The sequence below is a fragment of the Hordeum vulgare genome, chromosome 1H (assembly GCF_904849725.1).
Source record: "Hordeum vulgare subsp. vulgare chromosome 1H, MorexV3_pseudomolecules_assembly, whole genome shotgun sequence".
Lineage (NCBI taxonomy): Eukaryota > Viridiplantae > Streptophyta > Magnoliopsida > Poales > Poaceae > Hordeum > Hordeum vulgare.
The window spans coordinates 417,895,559-417,911,900 of NC_058518.1; the positions used below are offsets into that span (position 1 = coordinate 417,895,559).

The 16,342-nt window shown below is 45.0% G+C and overlaps 1 protein-coding gene and 1 long non-coding RNA gene across 2 annotated transcripts; one reads left to right on the top strand and one right to left on the bottom strand.

The window, feature by feature from the left end:
* Window positions 1-449: 449 nt before the first annotated feature.
* LOC123441686 lies at window positions 450-3,983 on the bottom strand. Its single transcript, XM_045117986.1, has 2 exons — window positions 3,560-3,983; window positions 450-1,085 (listed from the first exon to the last, which is right to left on the bottom strand). The coding sequence occupies exons 1-2, from the start codon at window positions 3,840-3,842 to the stop codon at window positions 703-705; spliced, it is 666 nt and encodes a 221-aa protein (XP_044973921.1). The 5' UTR covers window positions 3,843-3,983; the 3' UTR covers window positions 450-702.
* Window positions 3,984-5,831: 1,848 nt separating this feature from the next.
* Window positions 5,832-10,713, top strand: LOC123441696. The gene is made up of 3 exons (XR_006630448.1): window positions 5,832-6,712; window positions 10,229-10,300; window positions 10,398-10,713. It is a non-coding gene; the product is annotated as an uncharacterized LOC123441696 (long non-coding RNA).
* Window positions 10,714-16,342: the final 5,629 nt, after the last annotated feature.

Sequence of the window (16,342 nt, forward strand, 5' to 3'; positions counted from 1 at the left end):
CGTGTAGTATATGTGTGCTCTTTGTTTCTACCATGATCTATGTGCATGTATTTAAGGGGTGAGAAATGAAGGAGACTATTGCAGATGAGGACATATAGAGGGTGTTATGCTATCCGCCGATGCATCCATACTCGTTCGTGGACGTATAGGGGAGGGGGAAGGGGCGCAAATTTAACAAGTGTGGTTGTAGATGCTCTTAGACATTGAGAGGGGGGCGGGGCAAATTTAACAAGTGTGGTTGTAGATGCTCTTAGACATTGAGGATTTCAACCTTAAACTAAATGACGTTGTATGCAATTTCAGGAGTCAAAATACTGCATGCAATTTCAGGAGTCAAAATACTGCATTTGAAAAATATTACCGTGAGCAACACGGTGACATGTGTTCACGTACCAACAAAACTTAAAATGAGACAGAATAGATAGATAAATGAAGAGACAATCTGTGAATGGACTGGCAGGAAATAATATTATTTCCGAAATATCAAAAAAGACCTGCGTATATAGTACATTTTCTGCTCATCGGGTAAATGACTGGGATTACATGATTAGCCATCCGTTTCGACTCAAAACATTACACCAAGCAGACATATTATGTTCTTTCGATCTGACAATGAGAGTACGTCTATAAGTATGCACAGAATAACATTATATGACAAAAATTTACAGTAGCCGACGTTCAACAGGTAAAACGCACACTTCACTATGTATTCTTCTTGCTGTCAGAACGGGAGAAGCGGATTTCCATTGTTTGCAGCTTATTTCTCAATTCCTCGTTCTCGGCAATTAGACGCTCATACTCAGTAAGCAAACCTTCAGATTGTTTCCGTAAAGCCAAATTATTAATTTCAGCAGTTTTTAGCTCCTCTGTTTGAGATTCTGACTGGTGTTTGAGTGCTTGCACCTGCTCATTCAAACTGTCAATCTTTTTCTGATATCTTTGAATTTCCTCAGAGTCCCCGAGTTTTGTTTCTTCCAAGACCCTGCTCTGCTTTGTCACAGCCTCCATGTTTTTCTTCATCGCCCGTAATTGCCTGATATAGTGATGCAGCCGATCAATAATTAGCCCAAGAAACAGAGAGTATCCTGGAAAACAAGAAACACGGCAAGATTCAGTCCACCTGAAAGATTATTAGAGATTTTGAGACACTGTTCAACAAAATTTTCTGGAACACTATTCATTATACAGAAAATATACAACTCATTCTGAGAAGGCCACATTTGACTTCAGCATGATTGATATAACTTGAATAATGGTTTGGAAGTATTAAACCCATAACTTTATTGCATGCTAGTGTCAGGTCGGAATATTGGAATGGGCAAGCAACTTATTCACAGATGGAAAAACAATTATTTATAGAGATATTTGGCGTCAATACTACTCATATCACTACGTCTCCGAGCAAAAATGTCCCAAACTGTTTGTTCCACTTTTATAATGTGGATAAGTGGTTGCATTATGCAGCCAAAAAAAATAACATTTCAGAATTCGAATAAATTTATGAGAGAAGCCCACATTACCCGCCAAAACTTATCTTATGGTTCACTTTACAATCCTCACTTCTATTTTGGCTCAATTTTCGCCTCCAACTTTGAAAACTCATAAAACAATGCTAAATGGATCGAGACGTATTAACTCCGGTTTTATCAGGCATCTTATAAGATCTTCCAAGAAAATCCTCCGCCCGTTCCCTTTTCAACTTCGCTTGATTCATCTAGCAGAGAGAGCACCATCACTTAGGAGAAATTAGCCCACTGTCGTGTGCTGCCTGCGTACACAGTGATCAGTACGTACTAGTTATAGTTAGTTAGTAGCCAGGGCCTGCACTTCTCTTGCCATGTCGACGATCCTCCGGCAGTGGCGTTGACCCTGAGTTGCGCATCGCACCGACTAAGACGACTGCCCCGGCATCAACCCGCTGGCTGAAACGGTGTGCAGGTCCACGTTGCCGCTCTGCAGCCTGTGGGCGTAGTGGTGGAGGTCCCGGAAGTCCTACCTAGCAGCGCCTGCGGTGTAGCCAGTAGCCGGCGGTCGTTGCTCCATGGCCGGATGCCCATGATGGGTTACTGCTACTGCCACGTCGATGGCGATGTAGCGCCTTCTGCCCCCACGTGCTGTCTACGGAGCTAGCCGATGGCGCGGCAGGGCAGTTGTGTAATGCCGGCGCCGGGGAAGTTAAGCTAAACGGACAGCGTTGGCGTCGTAGGCATGGGTGGTGTCTTCAGACCGCTGATGCCGATGCTGGACCGACACCATTGGCAATGACGCAACCCCGGATAGATGATATCACAGTCCTGGACAGAGGACATCAGCTTAAGTACGGTTGGAAGGCGATTTACCCGAACGGTGCCATTGGCCCGTACCTGTTCCAGCAGAGCTGCAGTGAGCAGGCAGCCGTCCAAGTCCAATTCCTGGGCGGCGGCGTTCTCTCCATGTATTAAGAATGGGCACGAGAGTTTTCACGAGAGATCCTATGTGGCTAATAGGAGAAAAACCCAATGACGTGGTTTAGAAAACCGGAGTTAAAACAAGTCAATCCATTTCAAGGTTGTATTATGAACAGGTTTTAAAGTTGGGAGAGTGAAACTGGAACCAAAGCAAAGTTGAGGGTTGCAAAATGAACCCTATAACAAGTTAAGGTGGAAAGAGGGGTGCGGGGGAGTAATATGTACTTCTCTTTGAATTTACATTGCCAAATGAATCACCGAATAGAAATTCACAACTCAATTTCACACGAGTAGAATCATGATGAATCAATGGTTGTTGATTACTTCGACTTTGCAACATGACATTTCTGGGAACGATGAAAAACTAACTTCCAAGAAAATGGTCAGTTGGTCACTGATCATAAATATATTGATAGGAGAAGCTACTTCATATGTTAACAGACATGAAACTAGAAGGATTTGATTCTATCCTAAACCTTGATAGGAAAATCTTATAATAGAAACTAGAATGGTGCATGACGTTTAATTCAGGACATATATAATTCGTTTTGATAAAAGTTCATGGACATGTCATGTAACATTCAAATCGTCCAGTCAAGCCCAAGATATTCAATCAAATATACCTAATAAAAAAACATTTGGGTATATTGCAGGCATTTACAAGCCTTGTGCTCCATGGAAAAAGGAATATGCATCATCTGGAGAACTGTTTCAATAAATTCCAGCTTGTTCAATGGGAACAACAATTTGTTGCGACAGAATTTGGTAACACAAGTATAACTAATAACAAGTTATCGATATCTCCAACACCAAATTATGCCAAATATAAATTCAAATAATCTTCAGTTGTCATTTCTTGACAATTCATTTTTCACGCATTTCTTTTAATTGCCTCGCTTCAAAGCATATATGTGTATGAGTCGGTACTGTTAGGCAGCCTAAATTGAACAGAATCCTAAATTCGCGTGTGCGACTCTCTTATAAGCCATCCATAATCCATTGATGAACTATTTGGTCCCCTAATTTACCAATCCATGTAGATATATCAAAGGAACATGAGGGATTCCAAACTGATGGCTCCAATGAGCAAACGAGGAGAACGAAGGGCATACCCATGAGCGAGGCCTCGAGGAGGTGTCGGCTGGCGAGCACCTGGTCTGTGGGCGTGAGCTGGGCGAACTCGCCTTCGCGGCGCCGGATCTTGGCGATGCTATACCCGCTGGAGCCGAGCACGACGAGCATGGTGGCCGCGACAGTCCGGGCCATCACGGGCCCGCGGCCGCGCTTGCTGCAGTCGACGGCGAGCAGCGCGAGGCGTCGAGCGGGCGTGCGGAAGAGCAGCACGAGCACCAGCGCTGCCTCGGCGGCCAGCAGCGTGAACATCAGCTGGATCATGGCCGCTTTGTCGGTGCGTCAAACAGGTGGTTGGCGGCTTGGCGCGGAGGAGAGTCGGGAGGAGAAGGGGACAGCCAGTGGGCGATCTCAAGGAAAATGGGGAAACTGGGATCTGGAAAGGAAAGGAAAGGGGACAGAGTTCCCACGCGTGTTTGCTATCTGCTCGGACGTCGGATCCGATGGCGTTGGTTTCCAATCCAAGTCGAGTAAATTGATAATATGACACATGTTTCTTCGGACTTTGATCCTATGACATATCTTTTTTTTTAATTCGATGACACATCTTTGATTCATAGCTAGATTAAATGACACAAATAAAGTTTTTTTCTAATTTTTCAGGTTTGGGCTTTCACGCCATATTTTGTAGGACGTTTTTGTCCCTGATCGTTATTTCACCTACATGGTTTGGTCGCTGGTCCCTGACGGAACGAGAAGCACGGAACGCGCGCCCCCACCGCTCGCGCTGCCGGAGCTGTTCGTATAGACCCAGGTGATCCTGTTGCATGCCTCCTTCCCGACGCGTCGCCACCTCTTGTTGTCTCCTTTCCGTCACTGGCGCGGCCGTGCCGTTGCCGGAGCATGCCATGCGTATGAGCAGCTCTGTAGACTATAGGTCTTTGCTGATAGCTTGTTACTATTGGCTGTAGATGATGACTATTGTTGGATGTAGCTTCTCGTTGCTGTTGTTTGAAGTAGCATATGGCCAGCAATAAAATACTATAACTGTAGCCATCACTTGATAATTTTGCATGAACTTACGTGTAGTTTTGTTTAAAAAATTGACATATGTTTCACCAATTTTTGACATGATCCTTCTTTATTTTTGTACCATTTTCATATTTCACAATAATATATATGTGAGTCCATAAAATCAACAGAATAAGGTGCATATATATGTACCCATAGACTTGAAATCCATAATTCATAGGTATGAATTTTGATTTAAAGCATAACGTGAGTCATGTCTCACAAGTTGCATTCAAAAGCATAAAGTGAGTCCTTGTTTCATTACACACGAAAATATCACAAAAAGACACAGGACAATAATTCAGTCTAAAAGCATCAACTTCATCAACATGTGGCATCAATTTCATGAAGATCACTACACGCACAAGAAATCATAACATGGTATGCTACACTGTTTTTCTCTTCAACGATCAAACCATGCAGCTGAAATAACGATCAGGGCCAAAAACGTCCTACAAAATATGACGTGAAGGTCCAAACCTAGGAAATTAAAGAAAAACTTCATTCGTCTCATTTAATCTAGCTGCCTATCAAAGATGTGTCATCTAATAAAATAAAAAGAAAAATGTGTCATAGGATCAAAGTCCGAGGAAACGTGTGTCATATTATCAATTTACTCATCCAAGTCGGTGATGGCCATCGAAACATCTTGTTTTTTTTCTTAATGTCCACAAGAAAGCTCTCAAATTCATTGATCAGAAGAACACATTACAAGAACACCTTTAAATGAGGAATGTATGGCATAAAGGCAAGTGTTAAAAAAGAAGAAAGAAAAAAAACGGTCTGCTGAGTTTATTGCGAAAAATCATGGAAAAATCATAACAACGTTTAGCTGGACTAGACCCGGAGCACCACAAAACATACAAGACATCGAAAGACGAAAACCCCACAACACAGCCGGTCGGGCATTCGGGCGCCTTCGCTGCTACGAGAGTGCACACCGACAACCGTCGTATTGTACCAGGCAGCCACGAGCCTATCCGCAAAAATCGAGGACATCGGAAAGGAACAATAGGTCCGAAAGAGCAAAAACCTATGCCCCACCAATCCACGAGCCAAGCCAACATAACTCGTCCGACGTTAATTGCATGTGAAGGATGCTCTTGTTGCTCTCCTCGTCGACCAAAGCAACCTACTCAAAACAGAAGCACCACCGAAGGCTCCACGCACTCCAAAACGTTGTCTGCTCAAAAAACCACCGCACCACCACCAACCAAGTGCTCCATCACCATTTTTTCTCCAAAGCAAAGCTTTCAACAAAGTAATGACACCACGGCGCCATCATTGCATACAGTTTTCACCGGGAGACAAGAACATGGAGCAAGGAGAGGTGTCGGATCCCCTCGATGGCGCCTTCAACAAGGAAAAATCATACCCGAGGACATCATTCGCCATCCGCTCAGAGCGAAGTTGAACATGACTTTTGTCGAGGAACCGAGCACCTATGCCGGGGACGACGTCTCCAACACACCATCACCAGACCGGAGCAACAGGCGCCACTTGTTGCACCTCATAGAACTGGTCAGAGCACCACCGGTGACGTCGTGCCATAGCAACCCGAAGGCCGTCTCAAGACTACGCCACCGCGGACCGCAAACCCGAGTGGAACCACCTCGCACCCGCTGAAAGCAAGTCGCTGGCCGAGCCGCCTCGGGCCCCCCAGCCGCCAGGGCGCCAGATCCGTTCGTCCTACCAGATACGGCCACACCCAGCCAGGGACCGCCCACCGCGGGGATCCCGCGAGTCCGCGTCCTCCCACAGCTTCCCCCAACGGCGACGCGCGTGGTCGCGCTGCCACGGAGCCCACCAGTCGCAGCTGCCCACGACGCCTACACGGCACGCCGCTCGCCGCGCCCGCTAGCGCCTACTCGTCGCGCCCACCGGCGCTTGTCACGCTCGTCCACGCCCGCTCGCCGCGGTCGACGCGCCCCGTAGCTCTCCCCAGCCGAGCAGCCCCGCACTGCCCAGATCTCGCGAGCGGAAAGGAAGTCCCCGCAGTCGCGCGGGCTTTGCCCGGCGGCGCTTGCCGGCGGCGGCGAGGGGAGGCGAGATCCGGTCGGGGAGTTGTAGCGGCGGCTAGGGTTTCCGCCCGTGTCGCCCGCGGGGGAGACGACACGAGTCGGGTTTGTCTCTCTTTCTTGGTGTTTGGTTTTGGAATAGAGGAGATGGATGAAGCATCTTGTTTTAATTAGAGCATCTTCAATCTTTACTCTTAGAGCATCTCTAACAGCAGCCCTATATAAGGCAGCCACTTTAGGTGTTATAGGGCTACCCTATTTCTATTTTAGGGCAGCAAAACGACTGTTGGTTTTCTAGCAGACCAAGATAGGGCACCACATTGCTCCAACGACCGCCCTATATAGGACACGACTGCGGCCAAACTATGACTCAACTATGCATTTTTGCATGAAACAACATCATAATTGAGGAAAAAATTCTAGGAGAAAAGATTGAATCAACATGAACACAATGTCACGTAATCATAGCATAGTTCAAGCATACGGTAGTTCAAACATACGATAGCTCATGGTTCATAACATAGAAATAACAACGAGAACATGAACAACAAACATAAACTACTCCTCAGTGGTCTTGTCATTGGTTGCTTCTTTTTCTTCCTCCATTTTGTCATTAGGCATGTTGATGTTGGTGGTGTAGGCATTGTTGGTGTTGTTGCTTGCCACCGTAGCACCACTCGTGCCAACTCCAAAGTTTGCACCTCCGTAGCCACCTCCATAGCCACCTCCAAAGCTCCACATGCCACCAACTCCACCACCTCCCATGGCTCCTCCCATGTAGTCGGCCATCATTTGCTTCTTCCTCAACACTTCATCACGGCACATCTCCACATATGCCTTTGGTTTCTCATCAATTGTGTTTTGTCCATGAACATGAGTTGACGCTCGAGCTCCATAGCCTTATGAGACTCCTCCATCATGAGCTTCCTCTCATCCATGGCCACATTCCTATCCTGGGTCGCCCCATTTAGCTCCTCGGTCACCGCCTTCCTCTCCTCGGTCGTCGCCCTCCTCTCCTCGTCCGTCGCCATGCGTAGCTCGGCTTCTTTGAGCTCTTCAATTTGCTTAATTTTTAGGGCCTTCCTCTCCTCGTTCATCTCCTTGCGAGTTGACATAAAGGCATCCAAAGATTTTTGAATGTCATCATCGCCGGCCTTTTTTTCCCTTCATCTTCTCTTTCGCCGCCTTTCTTCCATTGGGTCGTAACCTTCCTCTTCGATCTTCCATCTGGCGTCGCGTCCGCCTTCGCGTCGGCAGCAACCTTTCTCTTCCCCGGCTTCGTAGCGGCTGCCTTCCTCCTAGGCGGTGCCGGCGGCTTCGCGGCGAGGATCTGGTTGGGTTCCGCGGCGCCCACCGGTTGAGGCGGCACAAATTCGGGCCGGGACGATGGCGGCATAGGGTTCGCGGCGACGGCGGCGGTGGGGGCTACCGGGGCTGTGGGTGCCGCTGTTCTTCCATCGGAAGGGTCGACGAGCGTCGGGGGAGGTGTGTTGTTGCCGTCCATGGCGGGCATAGTGATCGCCGATGGGGCAGGATGCGGGGAGACGGCGGAGGCGCGACCGCAGGGAAGGTTCAGCATGGCAGTTGGCTGCGCGCGCGCGTGGCATTGTGAATTTGGGGCAGCCCCTTCGGTGCCCCAAATTTACATCACTTTGCTACATTTTAGGGAGTGCCCTAATTTTTTTTTGGCTGGTGACTTATTTAGGGCAGCCATTGGAAACCGATTTTCATCGTTTTCTGTCCTACATAACAGGTTTTATACATCCCTGCCCTATATAGGGCTGGTGTTAGAGATGCTCTTAATTTCTCACTTGATAGAATAGCTTTTAGGTTTTTTCAACCTGTTTTATTTCATCTCCCCCACCCCCTCATGTGTAATGCAAGCAAAAAAAAAAACCATAGAAGTACACAAAAAACATACTACCATTAATCCTATACTAGATACGGAGTTGTCTCCATCTCGCCGTCTTCACGCCCCCGTCTTCGCGCTGCCATCTTCACGGGATCGCCATGCCGCCGTCCTCTTCTCAGCACGGCGCCAACGTCTTCATGATGCGCCAATGTCTTCACGCACTGCCGCGATCTCCTGTCATCTTACGCTGGTAGGAGGCGTCCGGGATCAAGGTCGTCGTCTTCACTGACGTACTATATTGAGTGTCGCGTCGCCGTCTTTCCACTGCGTTGCCGTTTTCACGCGCCACCGCTGATCTCGGAGCCGCGATCTCCTGCCATTTTCCGCTGCCGTGAGGCGTCCGGGATCCAGCCTGCCGCGGACATACAAATCAACACGACAGGTATGCTGAATCAAAAAATCGCATTTTTGCTGAGATTGTAATTTTATCAATTGTAATCTGCTACTATGCACCGACATTCTACTATGCATGGCAATAACATTGTATAACAACATGAAAATTTGCAATTTTTGGATCAGGAAATAGCACCAGATTAACTTATCACATGAGGTTACCAATGAAATAGCACCTAAAAAGTATAAAAGAAAATATTGCTCACTTGTGAACAAGTTTGAAATAATATCAATCCCATAAATAATGGTAATACAGTTTGCAAAATACTATTGCAATATAAATAAGTAGAGAAGGCATACGCAGATACACTACATCAAAAAATGGAGATTTCGCTTCTGTTTGCATGAGAGGTGCTAGTATTTTACCTCTGCAAGCCAACCCCATGGTTGTACCCAACAATATAAAATCTGCAGAAATGGAAAAATGTTAGACACAGTGGCGGACCTAGAGAATATTTTGAATGGAGGCAAACTATTTGAGTGGGGGCATGTTCTTTAAAAAATCAACGAATTTAAGCATATTTTTCAAAAACCACAAGCAAATATTGCTGCAGTTTCAAATTTTGAGTGGGGCCTAGGCCCCCACTCACCTCAACATAGGTCCGCCCCTGGTTAGACATGATTGGCAACTTATTGGACAACGCCAACCTGGACTGATGGACGACTTATTGTTGCTTGATTTACAAGCTTCGTAAGAAATCATAATAAAAAGTATTCAAAAAAAAATTACTGACTTAGTTCACCGATAGTAGAGTGCCCATATGTGAATGGATAAAATATTACTAAAAGCTAAAAACATATTTAGTTGATTTTGTACAGGATGCACGCATCAACAACATTCTTATTTTATACATGAGGCACACATCAGTATGTTGGAGATCCCTTTTGTTTTGCCTAAATATTTATTTGATGGACAACACTTAAATATGAGTAAGATTTGTTGTGTTGTTCATTGATAGGTACATATGGGTAATCCACACAGCAAGGCAACAGAACAAATGCCAGCGTTAGATGTCCCTCTATGTTCAACTATAGAAATTGCTATTCATGTTAATTACCATCACATACTCGTAATGACATAGTGAGTTCTTGAGGTGTTAGAGGTCTGATGAATGGGACAAATTTTGGCGAGTACTCCCACAGATTACACCCGTAGCTAACGTTGTTGACGAGATCAACCCCAGCGTTCCACGTATAAGGCTGTGTATATATAGCTATCATATTTTTCCATTGTTGTACTATTTTACGTGATCAATCATACATAACATACTTGTACACGCACACCATGTCTAATGTATCAAGCATGTGACCTGCAGGAATTCATAGTACTCCCTCGAAACGGGTGATACTTGAACTGATCGAACAACCAGTTCTACATTTGATTTCAGGTAAATATGTGGCATAATTATTCGTTATAGGAATATAATTGAATTTGTTGGGATATCAGTAAACTTACTCGTTATGTCACATATTTGTTATTTTTAGATGATGCAGGCAACCCAGCAGTCTCAGACATGCATAATGAAGCTTCATTGTCGGCTATGAGTAATCTCGTGCAACATTATGCCAGAGATGTAGCACAAAGTTCATATGGTATTACCTGATACGTCTTTGATATGATTGTGCTTACATGGGATTTGTTTTCCTATATTAACCCATCTTTTTTAGGAATGCATAGTACTCCCTCACAATGGATGATACTTGAACAGACCAAACAACCAGCTGTACCCCAACACACTGATGATCATATCACAAATGTTAATCATACTTATCATTTAATTGTAGATAAGTATTAAATGCATAGAATATGTTTTTTTAGTTAGGATAACAACTAACTTGTTGGTTGTCATACATAACGATGGAGAGTGTTGGAAATATGAGCAATTTACCAAAGGATTTTATTAAAAGAAAAGCTAGGATAAACCTAACCATCATAACTAAGACGGAAGAAGACATGCAATATAGAGATGAAATGACAGAAGACAGGTGCATATATGATCTAGAAAAAAACATATGCATAACCGTTCTACATAGACAAGGTACCATAGGAAGTGATGAGCAAACACGGTACATACCTAAAAAAGATACTATAGCAAAAAAGTTGCGATAGAAACTGAAAGAAGAAGAACATGAGTACGTACTGAGTTGCAGCAGCAGGATTGGTGTTGGCGTTGTCGTTGGCCATGTTACCAGAGAGGTGGTCGACGTCAGGGAAGTAGTCGTCGCCCGGGAAGAAATCGTCGGTGTCCGTGATGGAAGCCAGTAGTCACGCTGAGCGCTCCCCAAAAACCTTATCGTCCTTCTCACGTATAGGACTCGAAGAGATGGAGTTTCGGAGGCCTACTATCCCGACGAACGGTGCACGCCGCAAGACGGGATGAGGAAGAACGTAGCAGCAGCACAGAGAAAGGAACCGGTGGCGAGAGGAACTTCTGATGCGCACTTCTGGAGAGGAGCGACCTCTCTTTTATAGGCGCAGGAGAAGAAGGCGAGAGACCAGAGCCGAAGAGAACGACGGGATACGAAACGAACAGACTGCAGCGTTCGTTTTCAATATCCACTAGCAAAACATTCAGCTTCTTTGAGTGGACTTTTAAATACCAGTCGTGCGTGGCAAAAATTTAGTTCGGCTCGCCTCATTCCCGCAACCCGCGGCGCGTCGTGACGAGGCGGGCGGCGGAGGAGGAGCGCGCGTGTATGTCTCCATTGTTCTCAAGCTCATACATGTGTGGAAACATCCTCCCTTATAAGGAGGTCCAACTCCCACTAAACTAGCAATGTGGGACTAAATATTTCCACCTCTTGCCTTGCACAAATGGGTTGCATGGGCCTCTAGGATTTATTAGGAATTATATATTGGGTTGGCCCAAATAATTGAATAAAATTCTAGCACAGAGAACCCATCAATCTCAGTCATACATAATGAAGCTTCGTTGCCGGCTACCAGAGATCTCACACGGGTTTGTGCCGCGGACATAGCATAAATTTCAAATGGTATTATCGCATAATGATAACCCACAAGTGTAGGGGATCGCAACAGTTTTCGCGGGTAAGTTAACCCAATTTATTGATTCGACACAAGGGGAGCCAAAGAATATTTATAAGCTTTAGTAGTTGAGTTGTCAATTCAACCGCACCTCAAAGATACTTGCTTGGCAACGAAATATTAGTAGCAACTGTGATATGGAGGTGATGGTGGCAACGGAAATAATGGTGGAAAAGCAACGAAAGTAAAGCTACTTGTGACCAGCAGGATTAAAACACTTTAGGCTAAGGAGATGGATGGTTGGTCATGGACGAGAGATATCATGTATTTAACTTGGGGCAAGGCACATAGAAAAGTAATGATCATCTAGGCATATATCAAACATTAGGCATGTATCCCGAGGTAGTCGTGCGTGCTTGCAATAAGAACTTGCACAACATCTTTTGTCTTACCATCCCGCTATCAACGGGGCCAAAAGGAACTTATGGATATTAAGGTGCTCCCGTCAAAGAGCACCGGAACAAGGCATTAACAATCAACGGATACATGGAATCCTCAAACTATAGTCTATCCCCTTTGGGGTCCCAAGCTGTCACCATTGGGATCGCCGGTTTCGGACTATAATAGGTGCATACTACTCATAGATAGGATCTAGAACACAAATATATTCATGAAAACATAAGGTATTCAGATCTGAAATCATGGCACTCGGGCCCAACGTGACAAGCATTAAGAGTAACAAGTAGTAGCAAAGATGATAAACACCATAGTAGATGATAGGCAACATGCCCCCAGTAATCCGACGAACTATTACATGATCTAACTCATCCAGCCTCTCCCATCCCCTTCACCTACATCAGGGAATTACTCACACATGATGGGAGAATCCATGGAAGGATGATGGAGTGGTGATGGTGATGACGATGGCGACGATTTCCCCTCTTCGGAGGCCAAAACAGCCTCCAGATTAGCTCTCCCGAAGAAGAACCGAGGGTGGCGGCGGCTCCGCGTCGAGAACTTGCAAAACGACTTCTGTTCTGGAATTTCCTCGTCACGGGTAAAAATAAGAGCCAAAGTAGGGCACTAGAGGGGGTGGGACCCACCCAGGCGGCCTCCCGGTGCGGCCAGGGGGCAGACCGCGCCAGCAGGTCGCCTGGGGGCCCTGTGGCTCCCCTCTGGCCCATCGTCTGGCCCATGGTTCCTCCCGGTGCGTGGGTTTTCTCTATTTTTATGGGAATTTTCCGGGACGTCTAAATATCCATTTTCCTGCGCACAAGAAAACCATACAAACAGCTCTGCTGAAAACAGCGTCAGTCCGGGTTAGTTTCATTCAAATCATGCAAGAATGAGTCCAAAACAATAGCAAACGTGTTTGGAAAAGTCAATATGTTTGAGACGTATCAACTCCCCCAAGCTTAGCATATTGCTTGTCCTCAAGCAATTCAGTTCAACAAACTGAACGCGACAAAGAAAACTTTGACAAACTCTTTTGCTTCATCAGATGTATATAAACATGCACTACGAACAAGTCCAACAAGTATTGAAGTAATGCTACAAAGACAATGCACGAAGCAATCCTTCGATCATGTGAAGAGTTTCAAACAACTGAGAAAAGAATAATATGTAACTAAAAATCATAACAAGGTCACAATGCACATGACTTGGATATACTGGAGTGGTATCTCGCTAGCTCTCAAGAGTGAAGCAAAACATAAATGCAAACGCTCCTTTGGAGTACTAAAGGAGACTAGAAATAAATAATTCAGAATAAGCAATATCACAATCATGCAGAAGACAATGTGTTGCTTTGGGACAATGCACATTACACTGAGAATGACAATTATGCTCTCTATAGTTAGTGCTTTTTAGAAGAAGAGAACGACTCAACAGAAAAGTAAAATAGATAGGCCCTTCGCAGAGGGAAGTATTGATTTGCAGAGGTGCCAGAGCTTGAGCTGTAAAACAGAGATAAATCAAAAATTTGGTCGATATGCTTTCACTGTCAACGTAACAACTAAGTGATCTCAATATCTTCCATGCTAAATACATTATAGGTGGTTCTCAAACAGAAAAGTAAAGTTTTAACTCCCCCTCCATCAATCGATCACACTCCACGGCGGGCCGAATCCACGAGTACCGTCCATACAAACAACAATCATGGGGGAGTTTTGTTTCATTAAATTTGATTTGACTTTGAGCATGGAACTGGGCATCCCGGTTATCGGCCACTTTCTCGTGAATGATAGTGAATCAACACATATCTTGAGAATAACCTACTTAGCATGAAAGATACTGATAGCCCCTAGTCATTTCATGAGCGATTCGGGTATACAAAACAAAATATTTATTTGAAAATTTAGAACATGGCACATGCAAATTTACTTAGGATGACACAAAAATACCGCATATATGTAGGTATGGTGGACTCATATGGCGCAACTGGTTTTAAGGATTTTGGATGCACAAGCAGTTAGTCCGCTTAGTACACGCGAAGGCTAGCAAAAGACGGGGAAGCGACCAACTAGAGAGCAATAACGGTCATAATCATACAGAGCGACAAACCAACATTGAATCGGGCATGAAAGCGATATAACTATTCTGAAATAAAAAGATCGTCAAGGCTTGATAAACTTCTAGTCATAAACATGTGTAAGCATGTGCCAAGTCAATACAAAAACTCTTCGAAGGGAAATACCACTCTAATATGCCAAACCATGAACAATGCAATGCATGCTAAACATTTCAATAACACATTATGCACTCCAGACACTTGAGACTAGTCACGAAGAAAGCATGAACTACTGGGAGAGCATTGTAATCACAACACTATGTCGCTACAAGATGGTCACTAGATCAAAAGTACATGCATATGTACAAAAGTAGAAACAAATAGAGTTCATACCGGCTTTTCTTGTTACATTCCTTTCGTTGATCTTCGTCATTATTGCATCGTCACTTGCACGATCGAACATAGAAAGATATAATCAAGTGCAATTGCAACAATGGATGTGAGCTGAACTCTGCAAACAAAGCAAACTAAAGAGAGAAAAGAAATCTTTTTGGGTTTTCCAAAGGTTAAACGAAATGAAAAGAAAAGAGAAATATTTTTGTTGTTTTTGCAAAGAAAGAACAAAGAAGAACAGGCAAAAACTCTGAAAAGACTTAAAGGGAAACTACGGATGATACAATGAAAGGGGAGAACGATACGTACTTCCCCAAGCTTAGGCTTTTGGCCTAAGTTGAGCTCGGCTACTGCGGGCTCCAGGAGCTTCCTCCGGCTATGGGGTGGTACTGGTGGCTCCAAGAATCATACGAGGCCTCGGGCGCGTACACTGATGCCTGACTGGCCTCCCAAGGAGAAGGCTCTTCTTCCTCGGGAACAACCTCCTCCGTGGGGTTGTGGAATTGATGCTGGATCACGAACTCGTCCAGCTCAATCGAGGTGAAAGATCACCCGTTCCTGCTAGTGTAATCAAACAAAAGTGGTGCAGGAAGACGGATATCGCGAGTAGTAAGCTCGCCAAATCTCATAATATAAACAAGGTTACCAAACTCAGAAGTCCTAGTAACAAACTCATGCCTCTTCATAGCGGTAAGATCAAAGCTTATGAATGAAAAAGGCGTATCATGCGTGCGCACAGTGCGCCCGAGGTGCTCGAGGATAAGCGTAGCATAAATGCCACCAAAGTGAGGCCCTTTGCCGCTGTTAGCGACGAGGCGACGAGCAATCAAAGCACCAATATTATACGTGTTATCTCCTAAGAGGGCGGCTGACAAGATAGCGAGATCTGGAGCCGAAATGTTACTCGTGTTGTCACGAGCTAGCACCCTCGAGCAATATAGTATGAGAAATGCCTGATGTGAGGAAACAAGATGTTGGAGATCTTCCCCCGGTGAATTTCTCGCGGGTCCTTACTGCAAAGGGAAGCGAATAGGGATTTCAGCTCGTATGGCTGAACGTTCATTTTGGTCGTCTTCCCGACATTCCGCACACCTATAATATCACCAAATTCTGACAAAGACATGGTAAAGACATCCTCATATAATCTGAATTCAATCATGGAAGTTTTATCATGATATCTAAACCAGTTAACAAAATAATAGGTGAGTTTTGGATATTGTTGCACACGTCGTGTTACGAGATGTGTCAAACCTGCAGTTGCACAGAGGTTATCAAACTCATCCTTAATACCTGCCGCCATAAGGAAATCTGAACACGGGTATTTCATGCACGTGTTGTGTCCGTCTCGTGGAACAACTCCGGTGGCACGATATCATCATTGTAACTTGTCCTCACAGTAGAGGATGAAGCTGCAGCTCTAGTTAGTCTATCAGTAGGATCGGGTCTCTTCTTCCCAAGCCATCCTTTTGCTTTTACAAACAAGCTCATTTCTGAAAATTGTGGTTCATCACAAAAATGGAGGTTTAAGCAAAAATGAGTTGG